We start from the raw sequence: 24,089 nt of genomic DNA on the forward strand, positions 1-24,089 counted from the left end.
GGAACTGGGAAGAGCACTGGCTATTTCTTCTTCCTCCCTACACCATGTCACTCCCACAATCAGCATGTCACAGGCATTCCTGACATGAGACCCCCCCACCAACCCAGCCTGAGTTTGAGCCCTACTTCAGGCCCCAAGATGAAATACCCAGCTGGGGATAACCCAGTTTTAACTTCTTCCTGCAAAGCAGATGAGCCACACTGGAGTCTTCTGTGTGCCAGCAACACACCACTGGCATAGATTTCATATTTTCTTTAGAGTACGCTATAGAAAAGTTCACAGCTAACTATGGAGGCAGCAGAACCAAAGAAATACTACGAATCTGCTGGGGTCTTTGATGGGCCAAGAAGGAATGAGACCCTATCTACAAGTAATGGGCAGCATCTACAGAAAGGGAAGTTGGCAAGCCAAAGCCTAAAGCTGGGGAAAAAATAAAGATGAGACGATCCCAACATTTTCCTCTTGCAGGGGATCAAATAATAAAAGAACTTCATCCCACATCTCAGTGCCCCCCCCCCCCGACAAACTCCATATTGCCAGGTCCGGCCCCCCAGCCTCTGCATTCCTCAGTCTTAACCCAGTTAGTTGGATCCTGACCTCAACCTCTTTGGCTTGCACCAGAAATCTGACTGCGGGCAGTTCCGCGTGCCTTGGCAACAGGGTACCAGGAGTCCTCGGCATTCTGAAATGGAACTTCTAGCTCACTTTCCCACTAGACACATTAGGAGTGTGCGTGTCAGGGAACACGTGAGGCATAGACGAGTATGGGACAAACATTAAAATGCATTGTGGGTTACACAGAATGTTGCAGGCTACTTGTGTGGAAAATGGGAGAGGAGCACCAAAATACCTCCATATTCACTCCATAAAGTGAATATCTGGAATAAAAAATCTTCCAAAGGTTTGAAAACATCTATGTAATTCAACCGCTCACAAACTCTGCCTTGTGAAAACAAAAAGTATCTTCACACCCCAACCCTGGGCTACATTAAAAAAAAGAGCCTCCAAAAGAAGTTTCCTACAGAGGCCTCAACCCTAACTCAGCTGTGAAAGACTGCTTTCCTCCGAGTGATTCTCCATCCAGTGTACAAAGTGTAGAAGACAGCAGGATATGAAGAGAATCTTCTCTCCAGCAAAGATAAACAACTTCCTGGTAGTCAGCCAGCCTTTGATTCGTCAATCTCTCAGCGCTCAAATGAACAGTAAAGTACACATTCCTAAACTAACTTTTAGTAATAGACTTGGAATATCATAATAAACCTTCCAGAAGTTACTAACGTCCCTTATGTACTAGAATCCTGTCATACAACTGGTTGCTCCATCAAGTGTCGCTGAGGTACGGAGGAATGCTTGTTTTACAAATTTTTATTGTACTAGGACTGGATGTAGTAAAATGTGACCCATATCCCACAGGCCACACTGCCTCTGAGATGAGTCACAGTCAGTGAAGGAAGGAAAAGCCTGCATTCTCCGTCACAAGGTGAGTGCGCGGCACCAGACACCCATGAATCCTGAATCTTACTGCGGCTTCTTTGTTTTTTTTTGTTTTTTTTAAATTTTTTTTTAATTTATTTATGATAGTCACACAGAGAGAGAGAGAGAGAGAGAGAGGCAGAGACACAGGCAGAGGGAGAAGCAGGCTCCATGCAGGGAGCCCGACGTGGGTCTCGATCCCAGGCCTCCAGGATCATACCCCAGGCTGCAGGCCGCACTAAACCGCTGCGCCACAGGGGCTGCCCCATATATGGTCTTTATTATGTTTAGGTATGTTCCCTCTAATTCCATTTTGTTGAGAGTTTTTATCATGAATGGATGTTGAATCTTGTCAAATACCTTTTTCTGTATCTATTGAGTTGATCATATGATTTTTATCCTTTGTTATGTTGATGTGGTTCATGACGTGGATTGATTTGTGAGTATTGAACCATCCTGGCATCCTAGGAATAAACCCATTTGATTGAAGTGAATGATCTTTTTAATTGAAGTGAATGAAGTGAACCATCCTGGCATCCTAGGAATAAACCCATTTGATTGAAGTGAATGAAGTGAATGATCTTTTTATGAGGTTTGCTAATTTTTTTTTTTAAGGTTTTATATTTTCATGAGAGACACAGAGAGAGAGGCAGAGACACAGGCAGAGGGAGAAGCAGGCTCCATGCACCGGGAGCCCGATGTGGGATTCGATCCAGGGTCTCCCGGATGGCGCCCTGGGCCAAAGGCAGGCGCCAAACCGCTGCGCCACCCAGGGATCCCTTACTGCGGCTTCTTAAGCAAAACCAGTGCCCTGTTTTTGTGAACTCATCCTGGTGGCCTCTCATAGACCTTCTTCCAATATGTGATTCCCCTCAGAGGGTGAGGCTGGGGGGAGCACCTTTGGAAATGTGCTTCCTTTTCTATTTTTAGAGTCCCCTGTGCCTGGGAACCAGGCAAGTGCATGAGCTGGATCCTGGGCTGAACCCCAGCAGCTCGTCTGAATGCCCCAGTGATCTGACTGGGAGGACGGATTGCAGGAATGCTTCATGCCCGGGGCACCACAGCAAACCATGTACAGATTGTAGCTATTAGAGAATTCAGGAGCATGACCGCTCAAGGCCAATCACCCAGCAAGGTCATAATATTCAGACATCTCTTCCCAGCATTGCACCTGCTCCCCATCATTCATCAGAAATCTAAACGTGGCAAGTTCCTTAGGAACCATCACAAAACAATGCTGGGAATAAGCCAGGAAATGCATGAAGGAGGACACTAGTCTGTGTGTGGGTGTGGGTATGGGTGTGTGGATATGCACGCACACACACTCGCTCACACACACGCCTACTGATGCAGACAGAAAGAAGATCAAACATCACTCAACAGAAAACAAGTCTTGTTTTTGCTTACGTTTTAAAATTCTGCTTTAAAAAGTGTTTATAATTATCAATACCACGTAAGCCTTAGCAACACAGACCCATCTATTTTTTTCTGCAGCATTTCCAGTATTTCAAAAGACCCCTAAGTTCACTGTACTTCCTCTGTTCCAAGGGTGCTAAAGACACTAACTTTTTTTTTCATGTAGAAAATATTTAAGATATCAATGAATACAAGCAATCCCAAAATACTATTTCAAGACAATCATCATTACTACTTTGCTAACAGTGGAAAGCGGAGCTAGTTAACAGCCTCTAAAACATATCTCAAGGCACTACAAATCAAGTGGAAAGTGTATGGAAAATAGGCTGGCCAGTTAAGCTGGCATTTAAATGCAGCACTAAAAATGCATTTCACACCCAACTTCATCAATCACTAACCAATCTTACTTTGCATCTTGGCTACCAAAAGAAAATGGGATTTGTTTCCCTGAAGAAATATGTCACAGCTCTGCTTGAATTATTAAGCTTTGCTATTACAGAAAGAAACAGAGTCGGAAAGAAAAAAAAAAAAAAGGAAAGAAAAAGGAAAAGAAAAGCAAAAGAGAGAAATAACGTTAGAACCAGGTTGCCATCTACAGTCAGATATCAGCACTGCTCATTCATACAGCATTAGATACTCGAGTATCAGTAAATATTAACAGTAAAAGGAAGACAAATGTATGACTACAGCCTCAATCAGAATAAAAACAAGGCAGCCTACAAAGTCTCTTTCTAATTAACATGAGAACAGTATATAGGTCATGAACATTGGAGCTAAAATTTGCACAATTTAACCCATGTTATGGGATGATCTAGTCATCCTAACTCTAACACTGTACACTTTTGAAAGAAAACTGAATCAACCACTGAATTCCAAATGCAAAATGTTGGTAAGTCGAAAAAAAACTATTTTTGGTCTCTAACATCAAATGCTTGCATTTTTTCCCGATATCTGTATATATGACAAAACGATGACCACAGCAAGTCTAATTAACACCTGTTACCATACAATTACCAAAAAAAACCCTTTTTCCTCTGATGAGAACTTTTAGTATCTACCCTCTTAGCAATTTTCAAATACACAATATGTAATTAAATTCTTGCATTTTTCACTCATTTTTCACCATACACCTTCTCTTTCATTTTGCTTACAATCCTATTGCTTACAATCCTTTTCTAGAGAATAAGAGCCTTCTTGAGACATTACTATCCAAAAGCATACACTTGGTTCTAATTACTAGAATTGAGGATGTTAGAGCAAAAAAGCAATTGCCGTAATAAATGAATATGAAACTGAGTTAAGGAGTGAAAGATAAATTTGATACTACAACCTGGAAGATTTCTAGAGCCAAAGATATCTGGAAGGAGATCTGTTTGGGGGAAAAGGCTCAGTTTTCTAAAGTATGGACTTAAGTTAATATCCTTAATTTTGTCAAGTGATGATTTAATCTAGTGAACTGCACCAAATCTTTTTTTTTTTTTTTTCATTTTCTCTGGAAAAACTGTTTTTGGAAGCCAAGATTCATTTTCCAGGCTATATGTCCTTCCAACCTAGATGAAAAGAGAGACAGGGACAAGATGGCAGAAGAGTAGAGGTCCTCAACTCACCTGACCCCACAGACTTACCTAGATAACTTTCAAAACATCCTGAACCTACGAAGTCATCCTGAGATTTAAAGAGAGAACAGCTAAAATGCTACAGAGAGAAAAGTTTTCGCTTCTAACAAAGTAGGAAGGCAAAAAATAAAATAAAAAAAGAATAAAGTGGGATAGGGGAACCATGATTAACAGGGCTAAAGTAGAGCAGCAAAAGCCTCCAGGACAGGAAAGCCCAGCCCTACAGAGGTGGGAACTTTAAAAACCCATGCCAGAGCTTTCCTGACAAATAAGTGCTTAGCAGGGAAATTGGGCAGAATCACAGGAAGAGCAATGAAGCCTCAAGATTCCCGGAGTCACTATAAGAGGAGGGGCGCCCGGGGAAAGCTCACCGCAAACTGTGGGCTGATATCGGCAAAGGGCTAGAGCACTGCAGCCCTCTGAGACATTTGGGAGAAGCCAGTCAGTTAGGCGGGTCGGGTCCAGATGGAGGTGACTGTGCCCTCTTCCCTTCAGGACAAGTGGTCCTTGGAAACGCGGGTCCAGTGGCACAGACCTCAGATCCCAGGCTACCGAAGCAGACAAAGCCACAATTATATATTCCCCCTGGGACAAACAGAAGCAGGGAGGGAACAGGACAGCAAGAACTCTCCTACCACTGGGCACCCCCAAGCTGTGCAGATCAGTGCACTCGCGCCAGCCCTGGGAGTATCTAGGTCAGTGTGGACTGGGAGACTGTGGTTGGTTACTCATGGGGAGCTTAACTCCAGAGCTAGAAATCTGGCTGCACTATTGTGTTTTTCCTCTGTATTTCACTTTGTGCCTGGGAGACACAGGATCGCCAGGGAACAAAGGCCTCACAGGGTAAACAGCTCACACTGAGCCTGGCACCCAGCAGGGGGTGGGGCATCTCTGCCCAGGCACAAACACCTGAGAATCAGCATAGCAGACCCCTCCCCAAAAAGAACTGCTAGAAGAACAAGGGAAGAACAAGTTTATTGACCAAGCAGCACTGGAAAGCTCCAGGTCTGAGGGAAAATAGCATATAGAACTAGAGGGTCCTTTTTTTTTCCCATTATGACTCGTTTTTACATCAGACTAAAAATTTCCAATATTTTTTTCCTTTTCCCACATTAACTACAATATTTTACCAGCTCTTCATTTTTAAGTTTTTTCCTTTTTGACTTTAATATTTCTACAATTACATGTCTTAGATATATTTTCCACTTCTGGATCACTTCAATGTATTCAATTTAACTTTGAATATGAGTTATTATACAAGATATACAAGATATAGGTTTTTATTTTTTATTTTTTCTGCTCATTTTGTTTTACAATGGTGGAAGTTAGTACCTTCTAGAACACAACCAACTTACACTCAACACAACCAAATGGAACACCATGTTGGGTCATTCTGTGAGATTATACTCTTTCTTCCTTCCCATTCTGCTCCCCTCCCCCTTTATCTTGTTTATATTTTGGTGGTCAGTGTTGGGGCTTTCTATAAGTATTTCTGGTTTATATAAATTTCGGAATGAGCATCTTCTAAATACAGAACAAAAAACACTCAGAACCAAGAGGATTACCCTCTAGGACCCCTCAGGTAGACTACATGATCCCTCCACTACCACTTCCTCACCACGACCATCTTTTTTGCTCTCTTTTCCCTCTTTTCTTTATTTTTTTTCTTCTTCGTTTTTGGTTTTAGGCTTTTTATTTTTACTACTTTGTTTTAAATTTTGTTTTTCACTTTAGTGGTCCCTTTGGTTTTATTTTGTTCTGTTCTTCTTTTTCTTTTATTTTCTGGTCTTTGACCTCATCAGAATCATCTAGGGTATATTTTACTTAGGTCGTGGTTGATATGTTTGACTCAGCCCACTCACACAACCATTCTGCACAGGACAAAATGACTAGAAAGAAGAATTCATCTCAAAAGAAAGAACTGGAAACAATACTCTCTGCCACAGAGTTACAGATTTTGGATTTCAATACATGTCAGAAATTCAATTCAGAAGTACAATTATAAAGTTAATGGTGGCTCTGGAAAAAAAAAAACCATAAAGGACTCTAGAGACTTAGTTACTGCAGAATTGAGATCTAATCAGGCCGAAATTAAAAATAAATTAAATGAGATGCAATCCAAACTGGATGTTCTAACTGTTAGGGTTAATGAGGTGGAAGAGAACGTGAGTGACATAGAAGACAAGTTGATAGTAAGGAAGGAAGCTGAGGAAAAAAGAGAAAAACAATTAAGATCTCATGAGGAAAGGCTTGGGGAAATAAATGATGGTTTGAGAAGAAAGAATATATGTCTAATTGGCATTCCAGAAGAGGCTGAGAGAGAGACAGAGAGAACGAGAGAGAGAGAGAACCATAAAGTATATTTGAACAAATCATAGCTGAGAACTTCCCAAATCTGGGGAAGGAAACAGGAATTCAGATTCCCCCAAAAAAGCAATAAAAACCATTCAACACCTCGACATTTAATAGTGAAACTTGCAAGTTCCAAAGATAAAGAGAAAATTCTTAAAGCAGCACAAGACAAGAGATTCTTAACTTATATGGGGAGAAACATCAGATTAACAGCAGACCTCTCCACAAAGACCTGGCAGGCCAGAGAGGGCTGGCATGATATATACAGGGTACTAAATGAGAAGAACATGCAGCCAAGAATACTTTATCCAGCAAGACTGTTGTTCAGAATAAAAGGAGAGATAAAGAGCTTCCAGGATAGGCAGAAACTGAAAGAATATGAGACCACCAAACCGGCTCTGCAAGAAATATTAAGGGGGACCCTGTAAAAGAAAGAGGAAGCCCAAAGAAACAATCTACAAAAACAGGGACTGAATAGGTATTACAATGACACTAAATTCATATCTTTCAATAGTTACTCTGAAGGTGAATGGGCTAAATGATCCCATCAAAAGACACAGGGTATTGAACTGGATAAAAAAGCAAGACCCATCTATATGCTGTTTACAAGAGACTCATTTTAGAACTAAGGACACCTCCAGCCTAAAAATAAAAGAGTGGAGAACCATTTACCATTCAAGGGTCCTCAAAAGAAAGCTGGGGTAGCAATCCTCCTATCAGATAAATTAAAGTTTATACCAAAGTCTCTAGTAAGAGATGAAGAGGGACACTAAATCATACTTAAAGAATCTAGCCAACAAGAAGACCTAAGAATCATGAATATTTATGCCCCTAATGTGGGAGCTGCCAAGTATATCAATCAACTAATAACCAAAGTAAAGAGATACTTAGATAATAATACACTAATAGTAGGAGACATCAACCCACCACTTTCAGCAAACGACAGATCTTCTAAGATGAACATCACCAAAGAAACAGGGTCTTAAATGATACACCGGACCAAATAGATTTTACAGATATATACAGAACTTTCCATCCAAACGCAACTGAATACACATTCTTCTCAAGTGCACATGGAACTATCTCCAGAATAGACCACATCTTGGGTCACAAATCAGGTCTCAACTGATAAGAAAAGATTGGGATTGTCCCCTGCATATTTTCAGACCACAATGCTTTGAAACTAGAACTCAATCACAAGAAGAAATTTGGAAGAACCTCAAACACATGATGAAGGTTAAAGAGCATCCTACTAAAAGATGAATGGATCAACCAGGAAAATAGAGAAGAATTAAAAAGATCCATGAGAACTGATGAAAATGAAGATACAACCATTCAAAATCTTTGGGATACAGCAAAAGTGGTCCTAAGAGGGAAATACATCGCAAAAGAAGCCTCCCCAAAAAATTGGGAAAAATTCAAATACACAAGATAACCTCACAACTAAAGGAACTGGAGAAAGAGCAGCAAATAAAACCTACAACAAGCAAAAGAAGAGAGATGATAAAGATTCTAGAAGAACTCAATGAAATAGAGACTAGAAGAACTATAGAACAGATAAACAAAACCAGGAGTTGGTTCTTTGAAAGAATTCATAAGATAGATAAACCCCTAGCCAGTCTTATTAAAAAGAAAAAAGACTCAAATTAATACAATCACAAATGAAAGAGGAGAGATCACAACCAATACCAAGGAAATTCAAATGATTTTAAACGTATTATGAGTAGCTATATGCCAACAAATTAGGCAATCTAGAAGAAATGGATGCATTTCTGGAAAACCACAAACTACCAAAACTAGAACAGGAAGAAATAGAAAACCTGAACAGGCCAATAACCAGCTAGGAAATTGAAGCCGTCATCAAAAACTTCCCAAGACACAAGAGTCCCAAAGATGTATGTGTCCCAAGACACAAAAGTCCAGGGCCAGATGGCTTCCCAGGGGAATTCTATCAAACGTTTAAAGAAATAATACCTATTCTACTAAACCTGTTTCAAAACATAGAAAGGAAGGGAATATTTCCAAACTTGTTTTATGAGGCCAGCATTACCTTGATTCCAAAACCAGACAAAGACCCCACCAAAAAGGAGAATTATAGACCAATACCCCTGATGCACATGGATGCAAAAATTCTCAACAAGATACTAGCCAATAGGATCCAACAGTACATTTAGAGGATTATTCCCCATGACCAAGTAGGATTTATCCCCGGGATGCAAGAGTGGTTCAACACTCATAAAACAATCAACATGATAGATCACATCAACAAGAGAAAAAACAAGAACTATATGATCCTCTCAATAGCTGGAGAGAAAGCATTTGACAAAATACAGCATCCATTCCTGATCAAAACTCTTCAGAGCATAGGGATAGAGGGAAATTCCACTCCCCAAAACCATCACTTGATAGCCACCAGCAATAGTCCCACATTAACAATGAGGTTCAGCAGTGAGAAGCCTACATTCTGCACGTTTTAAAGCGACATCAGAAAACATACACTTAAAATGGGAATTCTCTAAAACAATGGTCAGTCTCTCTCCAAAGACAAGGGCAGAACAGCGATGGGCTTCCACCTTTTCTGAGCACTTTAAATGCTCAACCTGTTTTTTTTCTTTTCATCCTCCCAAATACAGTTGTTGTTGAAAACTGCAAACTTCTATGAAAGCTAAAATACGGATCATTTAACTTTTTAATAAAGGTTACTTTCCAGTACAAGAGGAAACCACTGATGCAGCCTCATGCTACATCATTTCCACATACAAGAAGCCTGACAAAGTGAACATCCCCTTCCTTCTGAAGGAGAAACAACCACTAAAACAAAAGACTTTTAAAACACATACATCAGAAGGAGGAATTGGGATTTTTCCCAGGCTAAGATGAGCCTCACAGAAATTAAGTCCCATGTTATAAAAGCCTCTAATGAAAAAATATTCATGAAAAGTTTAAAGTAGGTCTTGCTTCAAGTGGATTTCAAAGGATCACAGGGATCTCTCTATGCTATGCCATCCAGCACTCATTTGCCATTTATTAAGAGTCTCGTCTCAAATCGGACCTGTGGCAGCTGTTGTGAATAAAAATAAAACACCTAGTAAGACACGGCCCAGGGCCTGGGGGCTTCACAACTTGATATATTGATTAAAATAAAGCCTCTATTATTTTTAAATGTTCGAAGTATGGCATATTATTCCAGGCTAGCTTTCTTCCTTTGGTGCCTGCCATAAAATATGCATTCAATAAACGTTCATTGGCCACATTTTACCCTGGCCTCCCCTGTTTCGTAGTCACTGCAAGGGATTATACAGATTTACAGGTAAGCATAATTTTCAAGGTAAATCTTAATATGAACCCACATTTTGCAGATAGCTGATGGGGTCCCCCAAATGTTAAGTGACTTGCCCAAGGGCCATAGCAGAACTGCAACCAGAATCCAGGAGTCCCCTTCTCCAGCTGGTCTTCATCATGGAAATCTTTGAAGATGAAAGGCCCCCATCATCCTAACTCCTCTTTCTAACTGGCTCATTCACTTAGCCTCCCAGTTTTCCCGGGACAACTTCATCACCTTTGCCGCACCCTCTGAAATCCCTATAGGTTCACATGTCTCCTTAGTTGTGAGGTCCACAGTAGCTATCATTCTATTGTGACTCCTCACATCAACTTTGAGATAAGCTGAAGCTCCCAAGTAGAAGACAGAGAGCTGGCCACAAATCTGGAACAACAGCTCATCCGTCCTCTTCCTGTGTGCCCCGCATGTTCCCCTGCAGGGGAGTGAGGGGACCTGGGTAAAGGAGAAGCAGTGCCTTCAAGGGGCTGTGCCCTGGCCAGCCCTCTACTGCTGTGGGCTTGTCCCACTGACACCATTCTTGGAGGAAACCAAAAAAGAGCCTGTCTTCCCAAAAACTACCATGAAAGTTCACAATTCTGACTGCACAAAACCTCATACTGATGAAATTTTTTAAAAGCTAACTTTATGGCATCCCTTATCTGGTAATGCAAGATACAGAACTAATTTGCGTACATGTGGTCTATGGGTAAAGTTTTCTGGATGTGTAGTATCCTCTTGGATATCAGTGAAATTTTGTAAAACATTTTAGAGAAAGGGATCTGTGGCTAAAAGTAACTTGTGATCAATGTGTACCGAGGTTGTAGACACACAAGTGAGACAGACCAATGTTAACAGTAGTTGGTAAAAATGTTAATCAAGCCCTTTCAATGGAAGAAAAAGATGACAGGAGCTACCTTTTCTTACATGAGACCACCACAAGAAATATTTTACCTCAAAACACATGTTCTTGGACACAACCTCTAATCACAAACAGAACATGAGCAGGAAATACTGAAGAATCTTTCATACACGAAAGGTCTTCCTTGAAAACTCTCCTATATGATGATAAGAAGTATCTTCCGTGGGTCCAGAGAAACAAATAGATCTATTTAAGAATTAAAATCACATCACAGCCTTAAGATGACATTCAATAAAAACAATATAATGATAACAAGGACAAACTTACCACTGTTTGGACTTGTTTGTGCTGATTTCTTTAACTTTACATTTTGCTTCCCTTTCTTGGGTTTTTCCAAACTCACTTCTTCTTTTCTCCCTTTCCTCTTTGGGGGTTGAGGGGATGTGTTATCACTGGATCCAACTGTTGACTTGGACTGACGATCATTTCCCTGAGTGGCAGAAGATGAGACGCTTACCATGGGCTAATGAAAACCCAGAGTAACACCTAGTCAACATAAGTCATTAACCGGCGGTGAACAGGGAGTGGGCTACTTCCCTGCTCTTCATTTTAATATGCACATTAACTTTTCCTAGTGCAAGGAGAAGGGTCTAGCAGAGGCACAAGAGTAAAATTGTAGCTGAGAAGTGTTGAATACTTAATATGCATCAGACATTCTATAAAATTCTTTCAATCTTCACAACCCTGTGAGACAGATACTGTTATACTTTACTGCACAGAGGAAGAAATGAGGCTTAGAGGTTGAATCTTGCCCAAGGTCATGGAGTCAGCAAGACCACCATTTGAACCACCCTCTCCCTCCTGTGACTTCCGAAAAAATCTACTGGATGAGGAAGATTGATAACCCTCAGTTTGATCAGTTAATCTAGAAAAGCCTTCTTAACCAGTGGCCACGGTGAGGGTATCATCACACAAGGAGACATACACTATGTTTGCAGAAAACCTCAAATATGTATTCACCTGTTCGTACTTGCTAGGTTCCCTGACAATTGCAAATCCAGAGCTACTCAAACACAAACGGTTCAAGACCACTCTCCTGCAAGGCAACCACCAATTATCAGACATTCGGTAGTTGTCCGTGGTCTCCACATGCTACTGGAAATGAAGACTTTGCATCTGCAAAGGAGGCTCTTCAGCACAGAGGAGAGGTTGGTTGAGTTGCGCTGGCCCAAACTCCCCGCCTCCTCCCAGGGAGCCACGTAACAGCCACCACAGTGGTGACTACTGTAAGCACCCAAAGAACAACTTAGTCTCTGCTTGGCCATTGCTAAAGCAAGGAACGCCCCCCCTAACAAGACAACTTGGTTCTCAGATGCTCAGATGCTAAACTCACTTGAGTGTATTAAGGCATGAGGCTGAAGAAAAAGAAAGAATACAAGTTTTAGAGACCAAAATTCCTGGCTCAGAGCCACTACCACTAACCATGGGCCCTCCTGCTAACTCAATCCTACCTTCTTTGACAGTTTCCTAATTAGCCGAGTGGGGCTAATGCACCTGCCTTGAGGTCTATCATGAGGAGGAAATGGTAACACTTATAAAATAACTAGTACAGTGCCTATCAGGCACTATTTGTTCCATGAGTAGCAGAGTACTTTCTCCAAGAGCAGAGTTAATATCTTTTTCTTAAAAATCATATCCAAGTCATACCATATTGAGTGAAATCTTTATGCAACATCTGTACTATGCTAGTATCTAAAAATAAATGCAGTAATATTAAATAAACAAATCTGCCTAGAAACCTATTATAACTGCTCGTTTTAAACATTTATATATTCAGTCATCCAGAAGCATTTAAGTGGTTTCAGCCATCACCCAATTAAGAATAGAAAAATTCACAGCCTTACAAATGAAGTTATTTATGCTATTTTGTCGTAGCCTACAAGAAAATGAATTATGCATAGATTTATTAACAGTGTGAAAACTTGTCCAAATCTATAACACTCTTTTGCATAATTTAATTTCCCATTCCAACCGCAATTTAAACATACGCTTCCATTTAATTATTGCATTAACTGCAACCAAAGTTGTTGCTTATTTTCTTTTTCTCCAGTGATTCTTTTTCACAAGGCCACAGACTACCTGGCACAAGATACAGATCACACAATTAGAGTGGAGATTCCACATCCATCCACCAGGTCTCATATTCTAGCCTGTTTTCCATCATGTGTATTCACCCCACAATTTTGAAACTTTAAAAGTCACGCTTCTAGCAAGCCCACTGGAATGTTCAAAGATGATGTGGAATTTTCAAGGACTAAAATGAAGCTTAGTGGATAAGAACCTCTGGATCTTGGCACGAGAGTCCTTTACAGCTCTCCAGGAGAAGGCATTTTTGCAAATGGCATACGACAAGGGAGTAGCTGAAGCCCCATTTAGGGGTGCCTGGGACTCATACAGTGTTAAAAGTCAACTCTTTTATTGACTATACAGGAAATTCTGATTTACTCCATTTCCGAGTAGGACACTCAAAAGGGTTTATTCTGGAGCATCAGGAAAAACTGGTGGATTCCAATAACGATACAGAACATGGCTTCGGTAATGGACACTCATGTATTTGATTAATGAATTATGGCTGATCGCCAGTTGCTTTGTTGAACTAAATTAAACTAAAATAAAGGGAAGAATCTGTTTTGTAATTAGAAGACTGGAAATGGGAGCCTGGGCAGCTCAGTTGCTTGGTTAGCGTCTGCCTTTAGCTCAGGTCATGATCTCAGGGTCCTGGGATCAAGCCCCATGTCAGGCTCCCTTTTCAGTGGTGAGTCTGCTTCTCCCTTTCCCTCTGTGCTCTTTCTCTCTCTCTCAAATAAATAAATAAAATATTTTTTAAAAAAGGAAGATTGGAAACAATTTAAATGCTTGTTTTTTTTAACAAAGAAAAAAGGTTGATTCATCTAAAGTGTTAACAATATAAAATATATAATAATGACACACAAAAAGATAAATAAGCTATACAATGTAAATTACATATATTCGTATTTATTTACATAGTTAATTATGTAAGTTATATAGGCTCACATTTACTTACATAATTAATTATATAAATAATAGGTGATCTACAAATAAATATGGAGGAGGGGACAAAGGAATCAAGAGAAGGAATTTCCTTCCTTTTTAGGGGGGGACTTCCACACGTGACTTATAACCTGGATACATAAATAGAGAGTTGTGGCTCTTTGGAGGGCATAGGAAATAAGGGAGTTTTGCCACTCTTGTACAGCTATGCCAGTTGATAAAACAGTATCACTGAGTACTTTGTACATACTAAATACCCATTTAACACAAATATGGCATTATTGTCACTGTTTTACAGATAAAGGAGATTAACTTTCTCAAGGTCACCCAAGTCTTATTTTTGTACTACACAGAAGCTTCCTCATGCCAAGGCCCTACAAATATTTATTATATGGCATGCTTCCTTGAAAAGGCCACCTGGAAGCGACAAGTTGTGGCTTTGTGCCAAAGTGGAGGGACTCAAGAAGAAGCCTGATTTTACAGCATGTCCTACGCGAAACCTGGACCCCAGGGGCACCTGCATGGCTCAGTGGTTGGTCATCTGCCTATGGCTCAGGTCTGGTCCAGGGGTCCTGGGATCAAGTCCCAAAATTGGCTTTCCATAGGGAGCCTCCGTCTCCCTCTGCTGGTGTCTCTGCCTCTGTATCTCTCATGAATAAATAAATAAAATCTTTAAAAAAAAATAAAAAGATAATAAATAAAATAAAAAATAATAAATAAAAATACAAAGATTTTATTTATTTATTCATGAGAGACACAGATAGAGAGAGAGGCAGAGACACAGGCAGAGGGAGAAGCAGACTCCATGCAGGGAGCCTGATGTGGGACTCGATCTTGGGTCTCCAGGATCACGCCCTGGACTGAAGGCAGGCGCCAAACCGCTGAGCCACCCAGGTTGCCCCAATAAAATCTTTTTAAAAAGAAAGAAAGAAGAAAAAGAAAACAAAAGAAAAGGAAAGGAAAGGAGAGAAAAGAAAACTAGACCCTGTGTGTTATCTGGACCACTGTCCTGCCTCTTGACCTACACCCATCATAGTTGGATGTGTCAGGAATAGCAATCCTCTGGCTCAAATAAACAAAAACCTGAAAGGAGCCCTTCCTTTATTGAAACTGGGATTTTTAAAATAGTTCTCTGGGCTTTTTCCAACAAGAGACATCCAACTCAGGTGTTCCTTCATTATCCCAGGAAAAGTGTTCCTAGCCCCCATGAACACATGCCAAAGGCACCAGAGGCCAAAAAACATCAAGTTTGCTTTTTGGCAACTTTGTGAGGGTTTTGCATCACGGAGCAGCCTCCACCTCGGTGTCTTTCAGAGATGCACCCAGAAGGGAGACTCTCGACAAGGAAACAAGACCCAAACCCAGGCTGGCATTTCTCTCACATGCATACCTGGTGAGGGCAAGTGTGTAAAAAAAGCCCTGTTATCCATACTGGACTCTGTTTCCCAAAAGGCAAAATAGAGCTTTGGGAGCATCTGGAGTTTCTCTCACTACACATTGACTTTGTGATACATGGAGAATCGTGTTTTGTTTTTTGTGCTCTTTTTGCCAGAACTTTAGCAATGATGATATTTGAGTCTGTAAACTACAGGTCACAAGATCTATCAGCCACGGGGTAATGACAAGAACACTGGCTGGGCCTTACAACTATCTCAGAGCTTATACCTGTCCCACTAGGGGGCAGCTCGACCCCACGGCTGTTCCCTGGGCAGCTCCACAGCAGCTTCCCACTGATCGATTGGGTGGTTTCTCACACTTCCTAGAATTTAACACAATTCACTTATATCCCCCTTTTGTTTTCAAGGCTAGAGCTGCAGGTTAAAATTACTCTCAATTTGCTCTAGGAGTCTGCAGGAGGCGTGGCCGGCTGGTCCAGCCCTGCTTGGCCTTGGGGGCTCCTTAGCTGCTCTGAAAGGGTCCCCTGAGCCCAGAAGCCCCCATCACCAGCACTCCCTACTGCTGACCCAGGCATTCCCACACCAGCAGGGTCCCCATACCCCCCACACCGGCCTGCCACAGGCTCCCACAGCTTTCTCGCCTCTTCCCCACTGTGCTCTATCAGGCCCCCACCCACACTCTCCTTACTTATGCAACAGAGTGATTCCTAGAAAGCCTTGCAAGAAGTGAATTCCAAAATCTGGTTCTGCATCCCCTTCGATTTGTATCAGCAGCAAGAGGAGCTTCTCCTGCTAACTGGGCAGTGGTCCCTCCAGTCCAAAGCTTAGGTCTCCTCCTGACTCCCCCTCACTCACACCTCCATCAGGGCCAAGCACTTAACCATCTTGCAAACACGTACATTCTCCAATTAATTACAGGAAAGGAGTAAAATAATCCTTCTGTTAAAGACGGAGTTTGTGACTTTGGAATTGGTGACAATAATGGTCTGTCCATGTGGCTCACCGCGAGCATTCACACGGCTGCGTGCCAAGCGGGTTATGCCCCTCTGCCCGAATATGACCTCCTAAAAGAGGCCTGCCCTGGCCACCCAGATGATATAGCATCGTCTCACTTTCTCTTCCATTACTTCACGTTTTCTCTTCAAACTTATTCCCAATTATTGCCGAATGTATTGTGTAATTGTCTTTCTCCTCCTCCAGAATGTAAGCTTCATACACCTAGTGTCTTCTCTAGATTCCCTGCCTCTACTGTCCCCACAAGCACCAAAACAGTAACATGCACTCCGTAAATGCCTGTTGGCCGAATACACCAATCAGAGACAATTGTTACAAGATACTCAAGGAAGAATAGTCACAGACACTCATCTCGCCTGCTGCCACCTGTCCAAGTCACCTGCACAGCGTACTGGGTTTAGCCACCCCACTGCCTCCTGCTTATGTCCTTCTCCCGACCCACTCCTCTGTACACACCACAGCCAGAGTCATCTCTCAAAACACTAAGTGAAACGGCATCCCTGTCTTCTTCTCACCCTCAGATGGTGCCCCATCAAGGGATAAAACCCCAACTCCTAGCATGGTGCCTATGTGTCCCTCCAATCTCATCGCAGACCACTCTGGCTTTCTGCATCTCCTTCTCACATGCCCAGATGCCAGGCTTCTCACCAAGGGCCTCTGTGACCCTTTTCTCTGCCATAGGGGCTCTTTCTGTCCCTGCCCCCCCTTACAGGACTGGCTCATTTACATCATTAAGGTCTCAGAGAAATTTCGATCAATCTGTGCCCTGCTACATTTTATTTTCCTCCCACTGTGTAGCACCATGTGAAATTATCTGTATATTTGCTTAGAGGTTGATAGTGTCTACTCCCATTCTCCTGTTCCTCCCCCAAACACACACACACACACACACACACACACACACAAGCACTAGAAGGAAAATGCTCTGAGTTCTGAAGCGTGGTCTGGTCGCCACCATAAGCTGGTCCTCCATAGAGCCTCCTGGCACGTTAGTACGTTCTCAACAAGTATACACTGAATGGCTGACTGAATGAGCAGATGGGCAGACAGATGGATAGATAGAATGTTTCTGAAGCATCATGGAAAGAGGTCAAAACTACAGTCATTTTATTTTTCTAAGTCTGAGCATGGAAATGTAATTCTGAGTCTTTGCTCAGTCTACGAGATGGAAGCATGTCATGACGCTGAGTCTTTCCACAATGGTCACTTACCCAGAGAAGACCAGTCCCGACATACCTATTCTAAGTAGGTCCTCCTTCTATTGTCTCTCCTACTGCTCTGTACTTCTCTGTCATTCCCACTGCACTTCGTAATTATATATTGATTTCTGGAATTGTTACTTTAACCTTGCTTTCTGCCAGGTGTACCCTGGGCTCAGAGCACCATGGGTTTCTTGCTCATCTCCATCTCCCTGGGGCTCTGTTCCAAGCTAGATGCACGGGCAACTCCATTTGCCATTAGACGAACCAGCATTCACAGTCCAGATTCTAAAGAATTTCCAAACAAGCAAGCAAGAAAGAAGACTGCATAAATATGCCTCTTGCATGTGAATTCTAAAGTGGAAAACACAGATTTCTAACAAAAAATTTAGACATTCCAAACTTCAGAATAATAAGCATGTGATTTCAAGATCTGGTAACTGTGAATGCAAAGAGTTGAGTTATGGTCCTGGTCCGGACTCCCACTTCCTGGGTGACCTAAGGTCAGATATGAAGTCCACTGGGTGTCTGCCCAACCATCTCTCTTGCAGTGGCACCATGGGAACTGATGAGCTTGCACACACCTAGTAGACAAGGAGATTCTGCTCCAAAATCCTGAAGAAGAGCAAGAGGACAAAATTTCCAAACCCTAAATTCATGGGTTTTAGCTTTGGTAGGCTAAAATTGCTCTTTCGGTCACTGGAACATTCTTTCCTCCTTCTACTCCTCCTCTACAGATCCATGCAGTCAAGCTGCTTCCGGGCTGGGTCCTCTGTGATCTGTGTGCACCCTCTCCAGGCTCCCACTCAACTGCAGGAGGAGGGCTGCTCCCTGCCAGGCTGTGCTGGATGCCAGGAAAGAACGCCAGGGTGACAGGTCTGCTCTCCAGCTATGACCACTGTAAGGATAGACTTGTCCCATATCCTCCTCAGGCTTCGGTCTCTAGCACAGCTGCCTGCTGAACACTTTCAACTAGATTCTGTGATGACACTTCAACTCAGTATGTTTGAAATCAGGCACGTCATTATTTCCTCCCACTGCCCTCTCCTTGGCCAGAGTAACCCTATTTTCTCAGCCATCCAAGCTCAAGAACGTGCAGTTATCTTTGGCTCCAATCTCTCCATTCAACCCCCTGCCACCTTTCCCACCTTCCTAGCCTAGGATCTTCTCATCTTATGCCAAGGTTCCTGCTTCCAATGGTCACATAACACATGTCTCTCATCTGTGGCCTCTCACCATGCTAAGTCTTTCTCCATAAAAAAAGATCCAACCTTCCAGGTTCACATTCTCACTTCTTGGAAGCCTTCATGAGCTGCCCTCTACTCAAGGATAAGGAGTAAACTCTTGGTTCTGACATTCAAGGCCATCTGAAACAGCACCTACCATTCCAGGCATACCAGCCTCCACACAGGATGGATCCTCTACTCTGATCAGTTAGCCTGAGGGACTCACTGTCCCCCGGGGGTCATGAGAGTGAGTTCCCTCCAGATAGGTCATCTATACTCAAGTCTGTCCCCTGCCATTCATTCAGTGGGAACATATGCTCCTTCTGTTGGGGCTTCCCTTTCTTGTTTTTAAGGGTGGATAGCAACCTGTATTATCGCCTCCTGAAATCCACATTGTGGCTCCTTTCTTACATCCTTTCCATCGGGAACCCCTTTCCCTCATTAGCCTTCACCTGTTGCAAATAACCCTCAAAGGTGTGGCTCATGTGCAACTTCCTTCATGTGCTTTGGCGAACATACATTTGACTCCCTCTACCTCATATTTACCAATCTCACTACATACACGCTATTCAGCATTAGTTACCTTCTCAGGCTGTTCTCGACCAGATCATACATTTCCTGAGCACAAAAGCTTTGTCATAAACAGTATGAGACCCTCCCTCAACTTGCAAATGGGCGATAAACATCTATTGCTTGTTATTCTGAGTTCAGCACTACTTCACACAAAATTACTTCTTTTTTTTTCTCCAAAGACTGTTGCAATGATATACAAAAAGGTAGGGGGGAGGGGAAGAGAAACCTAAACCATCATCAGGACACCTATCATTGCCCAGTAGTCGCTTATGTCATAAAATCCGCAAAAAAGAATTTTGCTTAGTTAAATCGGGGGAAAATGTTCAGATGGGGAAATGTCAAACCAATTCTGATCACAGCTGGTCAGGCAGTTCATTCAAAGAAGCAGAAAGAGAAGCCTCAGCCCGAAAAACCTCTCAAAGCAGCACTCCAGCATGACTTATCTCCCATCCCTGACAGGGGGTATGGATTGAAGATACAACCAGGTTACCAAGTCACCTACTAAACTCTCACCACAGCTCCTCCATGAGAGGTACTTAATGGACATTTGCCGAGTTAGCAAATAGATGAAGGAATCATGGATGGAAAAAATTCTGATAGGAAACTATGTAGAGTGATTCTCAGTCTTCTAAAAGAATGTAACTTTAGGATTGCCTTCTTTTGATCTTATTTTTTTCAAAAAAAATATTTATTCCTTGTCAGAGATAGAAAGCCAGACTGAGGAGACCACTAATGTGATCTAATCCTTTCTTCTACTTTTACATGTCATTGCTCAGATTTCAACTGTGAGGTAAGTTACATCAGGTCAGTACACAAGGAAAAAGACACCTACTTTGGAACCTATATTTTAAAAATGTTAGTTCACTTAGAAGACCTACACTGCAACATTAATGTTCTAGTGTTGTTTCACATAATTGTTTATATGCCAACAAGGCAGTTAAGTTTTATCTCTTCAAATTTAATTGAAACCCAGAGGACAGTCTCTGTAGAGGAATAGAGAACATTAATGAGTAAAGCATCTGATACTTACACTCCCTTTAGACTTTCTGGATCCTACAATAGGAGGTAGTGAAGAAGCTTTCTGACTGCGGAAACAAATAGCAATTTAGAAATCTGAATATTATTTACAAATAATACACAATGCAAGACAACTGTCACCCCAACTTGTCATCCCAACCTGCAAGTCAACTGCTTAAGGGACATGGGTTTTTCAAGAAAGTACCATATACTTTCCCAATTTCACCAAGACCACCATAAAATTGTTAAATTCCATCCCAAAAGATTTGTAATTTTAACATTAAGCTATTTTAATCAATGCTCCCTCTAAACTTTTAGTACCACCTTCAATTTTTCTGCAGCAGTTTTATTCAACTCCCTAAACTTTCTACATGCATTTCAAAAAGTCCTTTCCTAAGCTGAGTGGTGATTTTGCCAAACAATACATTTCCAAACAATACATTTCCATTGTTTTCATAATGTCCACAGAAGCTCAGAATGGCAAAACACTAGCATTTATATTCAGGGACACTCCTAGATTGGTCATTCTCAACAAAAAATAAAAGTTTTCTTTGGTTATAGAAATACTGCTTCACAGATGTTAGGAGGAAACTTATCTTGGAACTCCCTGATCTCCTCTGAAAAGAAGGCCATATGTAGATGAAGGATGTCTTACTAATTTGTCTGAGAGAGGCTACCATGAGCTACAGACTTCTCACTGCCCTCAAGAACACACTGTAGCCCACAGCAAGTGAATCCAGTGTCACTGGACTTCATTTCATGGGTGGCTAAGGATGGTCATCAGTAAGTCTGCTGGTAAGTAATTCTAAAGTGCTGGAAAACCATGTGCTCTTGCACACTCCAAACACCTCCCCAAAGTCCATTTCATTCCTTACTTATCTGGAAACCCTTGGCCAGCCTCTCTCTCCAACAAGCTTCACAAATGGCAAATTAATGGAAAACAAATCGGTGACCTTCTGCTGTATCTGTGCAAGTAATACACACCCTAGCAGAGGACAGTCATGAAAATTCAGTTTGCGATAGCTAAGTGTCCATAGAATCCTCTGTGAAAAGCAGCACAGATGGTAAACCACAGCACCATGACCAAGCCAGGGTGCCTGCATCTGCCAGAGGCTGGGGGCTCTTCATGCATGCCTTTGACATCCATCTACTGGGCTGAAATAAGGCATCTTTCACAAATACATGAAATTTCACAGCAGAAAAGGGGTCATAGTGCATTGTGTATAATTAAAAGTGTAATCTTTAAAATCTTGCATGTAATAATTATATTGTCTACTGCTCTACTTAATGGCTTAAGGACAATTATATCGTTTTTATCTCTTATTATCATTAAAACAAAGATAAAATATGTTTTTTAACATTTGTAGATGTTTGTATATGCACAAACTGAAAATTATTTGGTCTAGGTAGCCAGTGGAGACATTATTAAAACTTCAAATAATGATGCTATATAGAAGCCCATTGCCCTGTATCTTCTTCACAAAAATGAATTTTTATATTTAATATGAATTCACAAGTGAATGGTAAAAAAAATACTATATAACCTTTCATAGATTCCCCAAGATTATATTTTTGTGCAAAAAAAAAAAAAAAAATCTCCAGTCTCCATCATGGCAAAAAGAATCAATATACATTATACACGCTTTCCATTCTAATTGACAAACAAGATTACATAAAATATACCAGTGGTCAGCATAAGACTCAATGTTATTTCAAGTGATAACTAAAAGGTGAGACGTGCATGAGGATGAACACTTACCCATAGGACCTTCTCATTGTGGACTTGTCAAAAAGTAATCCACTGTAAGGCAATTTCTTAAACTTATCTCTGCCAACGGCCACATAAAACTGCCCATTCTCCAACTCCGCCCCGCTCTCAACAGGTTTTCCTTCTAACGTGTAAAGTCTGCAGAAATAGGAATGCCAACCATTAAAATTTTAACAAGCATGAAAGAGCTACTTAAAATTACAAAGTTCCATGAAAGCATTCTTCTCTCCAGTTGGCTCATTTGTTACTATTCTAGTTAGCAAATTCGAAATGCCTCAAAGTCATTAGGTTTGACTAAATGCCAGGGTTACGATGTAGAGACAGTTACACTCCCCCTGCCCAGTGCTTCACCCCAGTAAACCAAACAATCCGACAGAAGGACCCTCTCTTGCTGCCACAGTAAGACTGTGGATGGAAAGCGTTCACTTGCACAGAGCGTGGTGCTTTGAATAGAGCTCAGTTCCCACTGAAGAGCGAATCTTCTATTTCTATGCTGTTAGCACTGTTCCAATTTATTTTCTTCATGTCCTTTTCAGGTTGACAAACTTACTGCATTCTGTGCAAGAGCCCTCAGCCAAGACAGTGCATCCAAACATACACAGGACGGGGTCAGATAACAAGAGGCCAAGGAGCTCATTGCTAGGATTAATGATGCAGAACTGCATAGCATTCATGCTTCTTCCTTTTTGCTTTATTTATTTATTTTTTCGCTCCCCTCATCTTCCCAGAATCAAGGGATTTCACAAGGACCTCCCTTTACTGTAAAACTGCTACACTGAATATGTTACTTATTAAAAGAACAGTGATAACTTTACTAGACGATTTAGAGTCCACGGAATTTTTTTTTAAGGAACAAGAAAAAGCAGACTATCAGAAAACCACATGAGAAAGGCAATGCGTCATTTTGAGGGTTATAAACAAGAGTTTGTGACTGGGAGGAGTTCAAGAAAATAATTTTTTAAAATTCTCAGACTTCTTATATTACCTAATAAAAGCCAGTGACATTTACAAAGAAAAAAAAAAAAGGTATTGATGTGTCTGCTTCTTGACTGATTATGGAAATGGCTATATCAAAAGAGGCCAAGAAGTACAAAGAAAACAGCCACAAAAAACCTGAAATGTGTTTGGATTGATTTAATATAAAGATGCTACTTCTTTATAACATTGTAATTCTATCCATCCCTACAAATCTAACTATCAACATCTAATCCAGGTTTTCTGGTTTTCCTGCCTTAACCTAGACCAGTGTTTCTGAACAATGGTGCTATTGGCATTTTGGTTCCAATAATTCTTTGTTGGGGGATGGGGAGAGGCAGGAGCTGCTGGTGAACTAACCACAGGATGCCAAGGGAATCCTTGGCCTCTACCCACTAGATGGTAGTAGTAGCTGCCCAATCCCAGGCTGTGACTACCAAAAATGACTCTGGATGCTGCCAAATGTCTGCTAGGGGCAAAATCATCCCAGGTTGAGAACTGCTGGCCTGGACCCAGATACCCATTTTCCTTCAAAACAGGAAGATCTGAGTCAGTAGTTAACTTTTATGGCTTGAAATGAAATGACAGTATCACTGTGGATCTGGAAATAGCCAAGATTTGATTGGTTTCCTCCGCAGGTAGTTAAGTATACGGAATAAATTCTAACCTGTGACCTTAGCCTTCTTTTATAGGACGTTGGTTGACCTGCTTTCTTCTTTTTTATAAAGGGCAAGAAACATAAACAGGGAGTTGAACCAGTTTTAATGGGATGTTTTTGATATACAAATATACCAAAGTACAGGGAGGATC

The 24,089-nt window shown here is 41.4% G+C and overlaps 1 protein-coding gene and 1 long non-coding RNA gene across 2 annotated transcripts in view; one reads left to right on the plus strand and one right to left on the minus strand.

The window, feature by feature from the left end:
• DCDC2 (doublecortin domain containing 2) overlaps window positions 1-24,089 on the minus strand; it is a 161,423-nt gene that overhangs the window by 87,736 nt on the left and 49,598 nt on the right. The window contains exons 5-7 of the mRNA XM_025443189.3: window positions 22,296-22,442; window positions 20,550-20,604; window positions 11,366-11,528 (exon numbers count right to left, since the gene is read on the minus strand). Of these exons, the coding sequence (XP_025298974.1) occupies window positions 11,366-11,528; window positions 20,550-20,604; window positions 22,296-22,442 (365 nt within the window). The remainder of the gene's footprint in view (window positions 1-11,365; window positions 11,529-20,549; window positions 20,605-22,295; window positions 22,443-24,089) is intronic.
• Window positions 695-23,294, plus strand: LOC112657244 (uncharacterized). The gene is made up of 4 exons (XR_003134926.3): window positions 695-1,336; window positions 1,414-1,480; window positions 18,458-21,331; window positions 22,841-23,294. It is a non-coding gene; the product is annotated as an uncharacterized LOC112657244 (long non-coding RNA).

The sequence above is a fragment of the Canis lupus genome, chromosome 35 (assembly GCF_003254725.2).
Source record: "Canis lupus dingo isolate Sandy chromosome 35, ASM325472v2, whole genome shotgun sequence".
In the NCBI taxonomy this organism is placed as follows: Eukaryota; Metazoa; Chordata; class Mammalia; order Carnivora; family Canidae; genus Canis; species Canis lupus.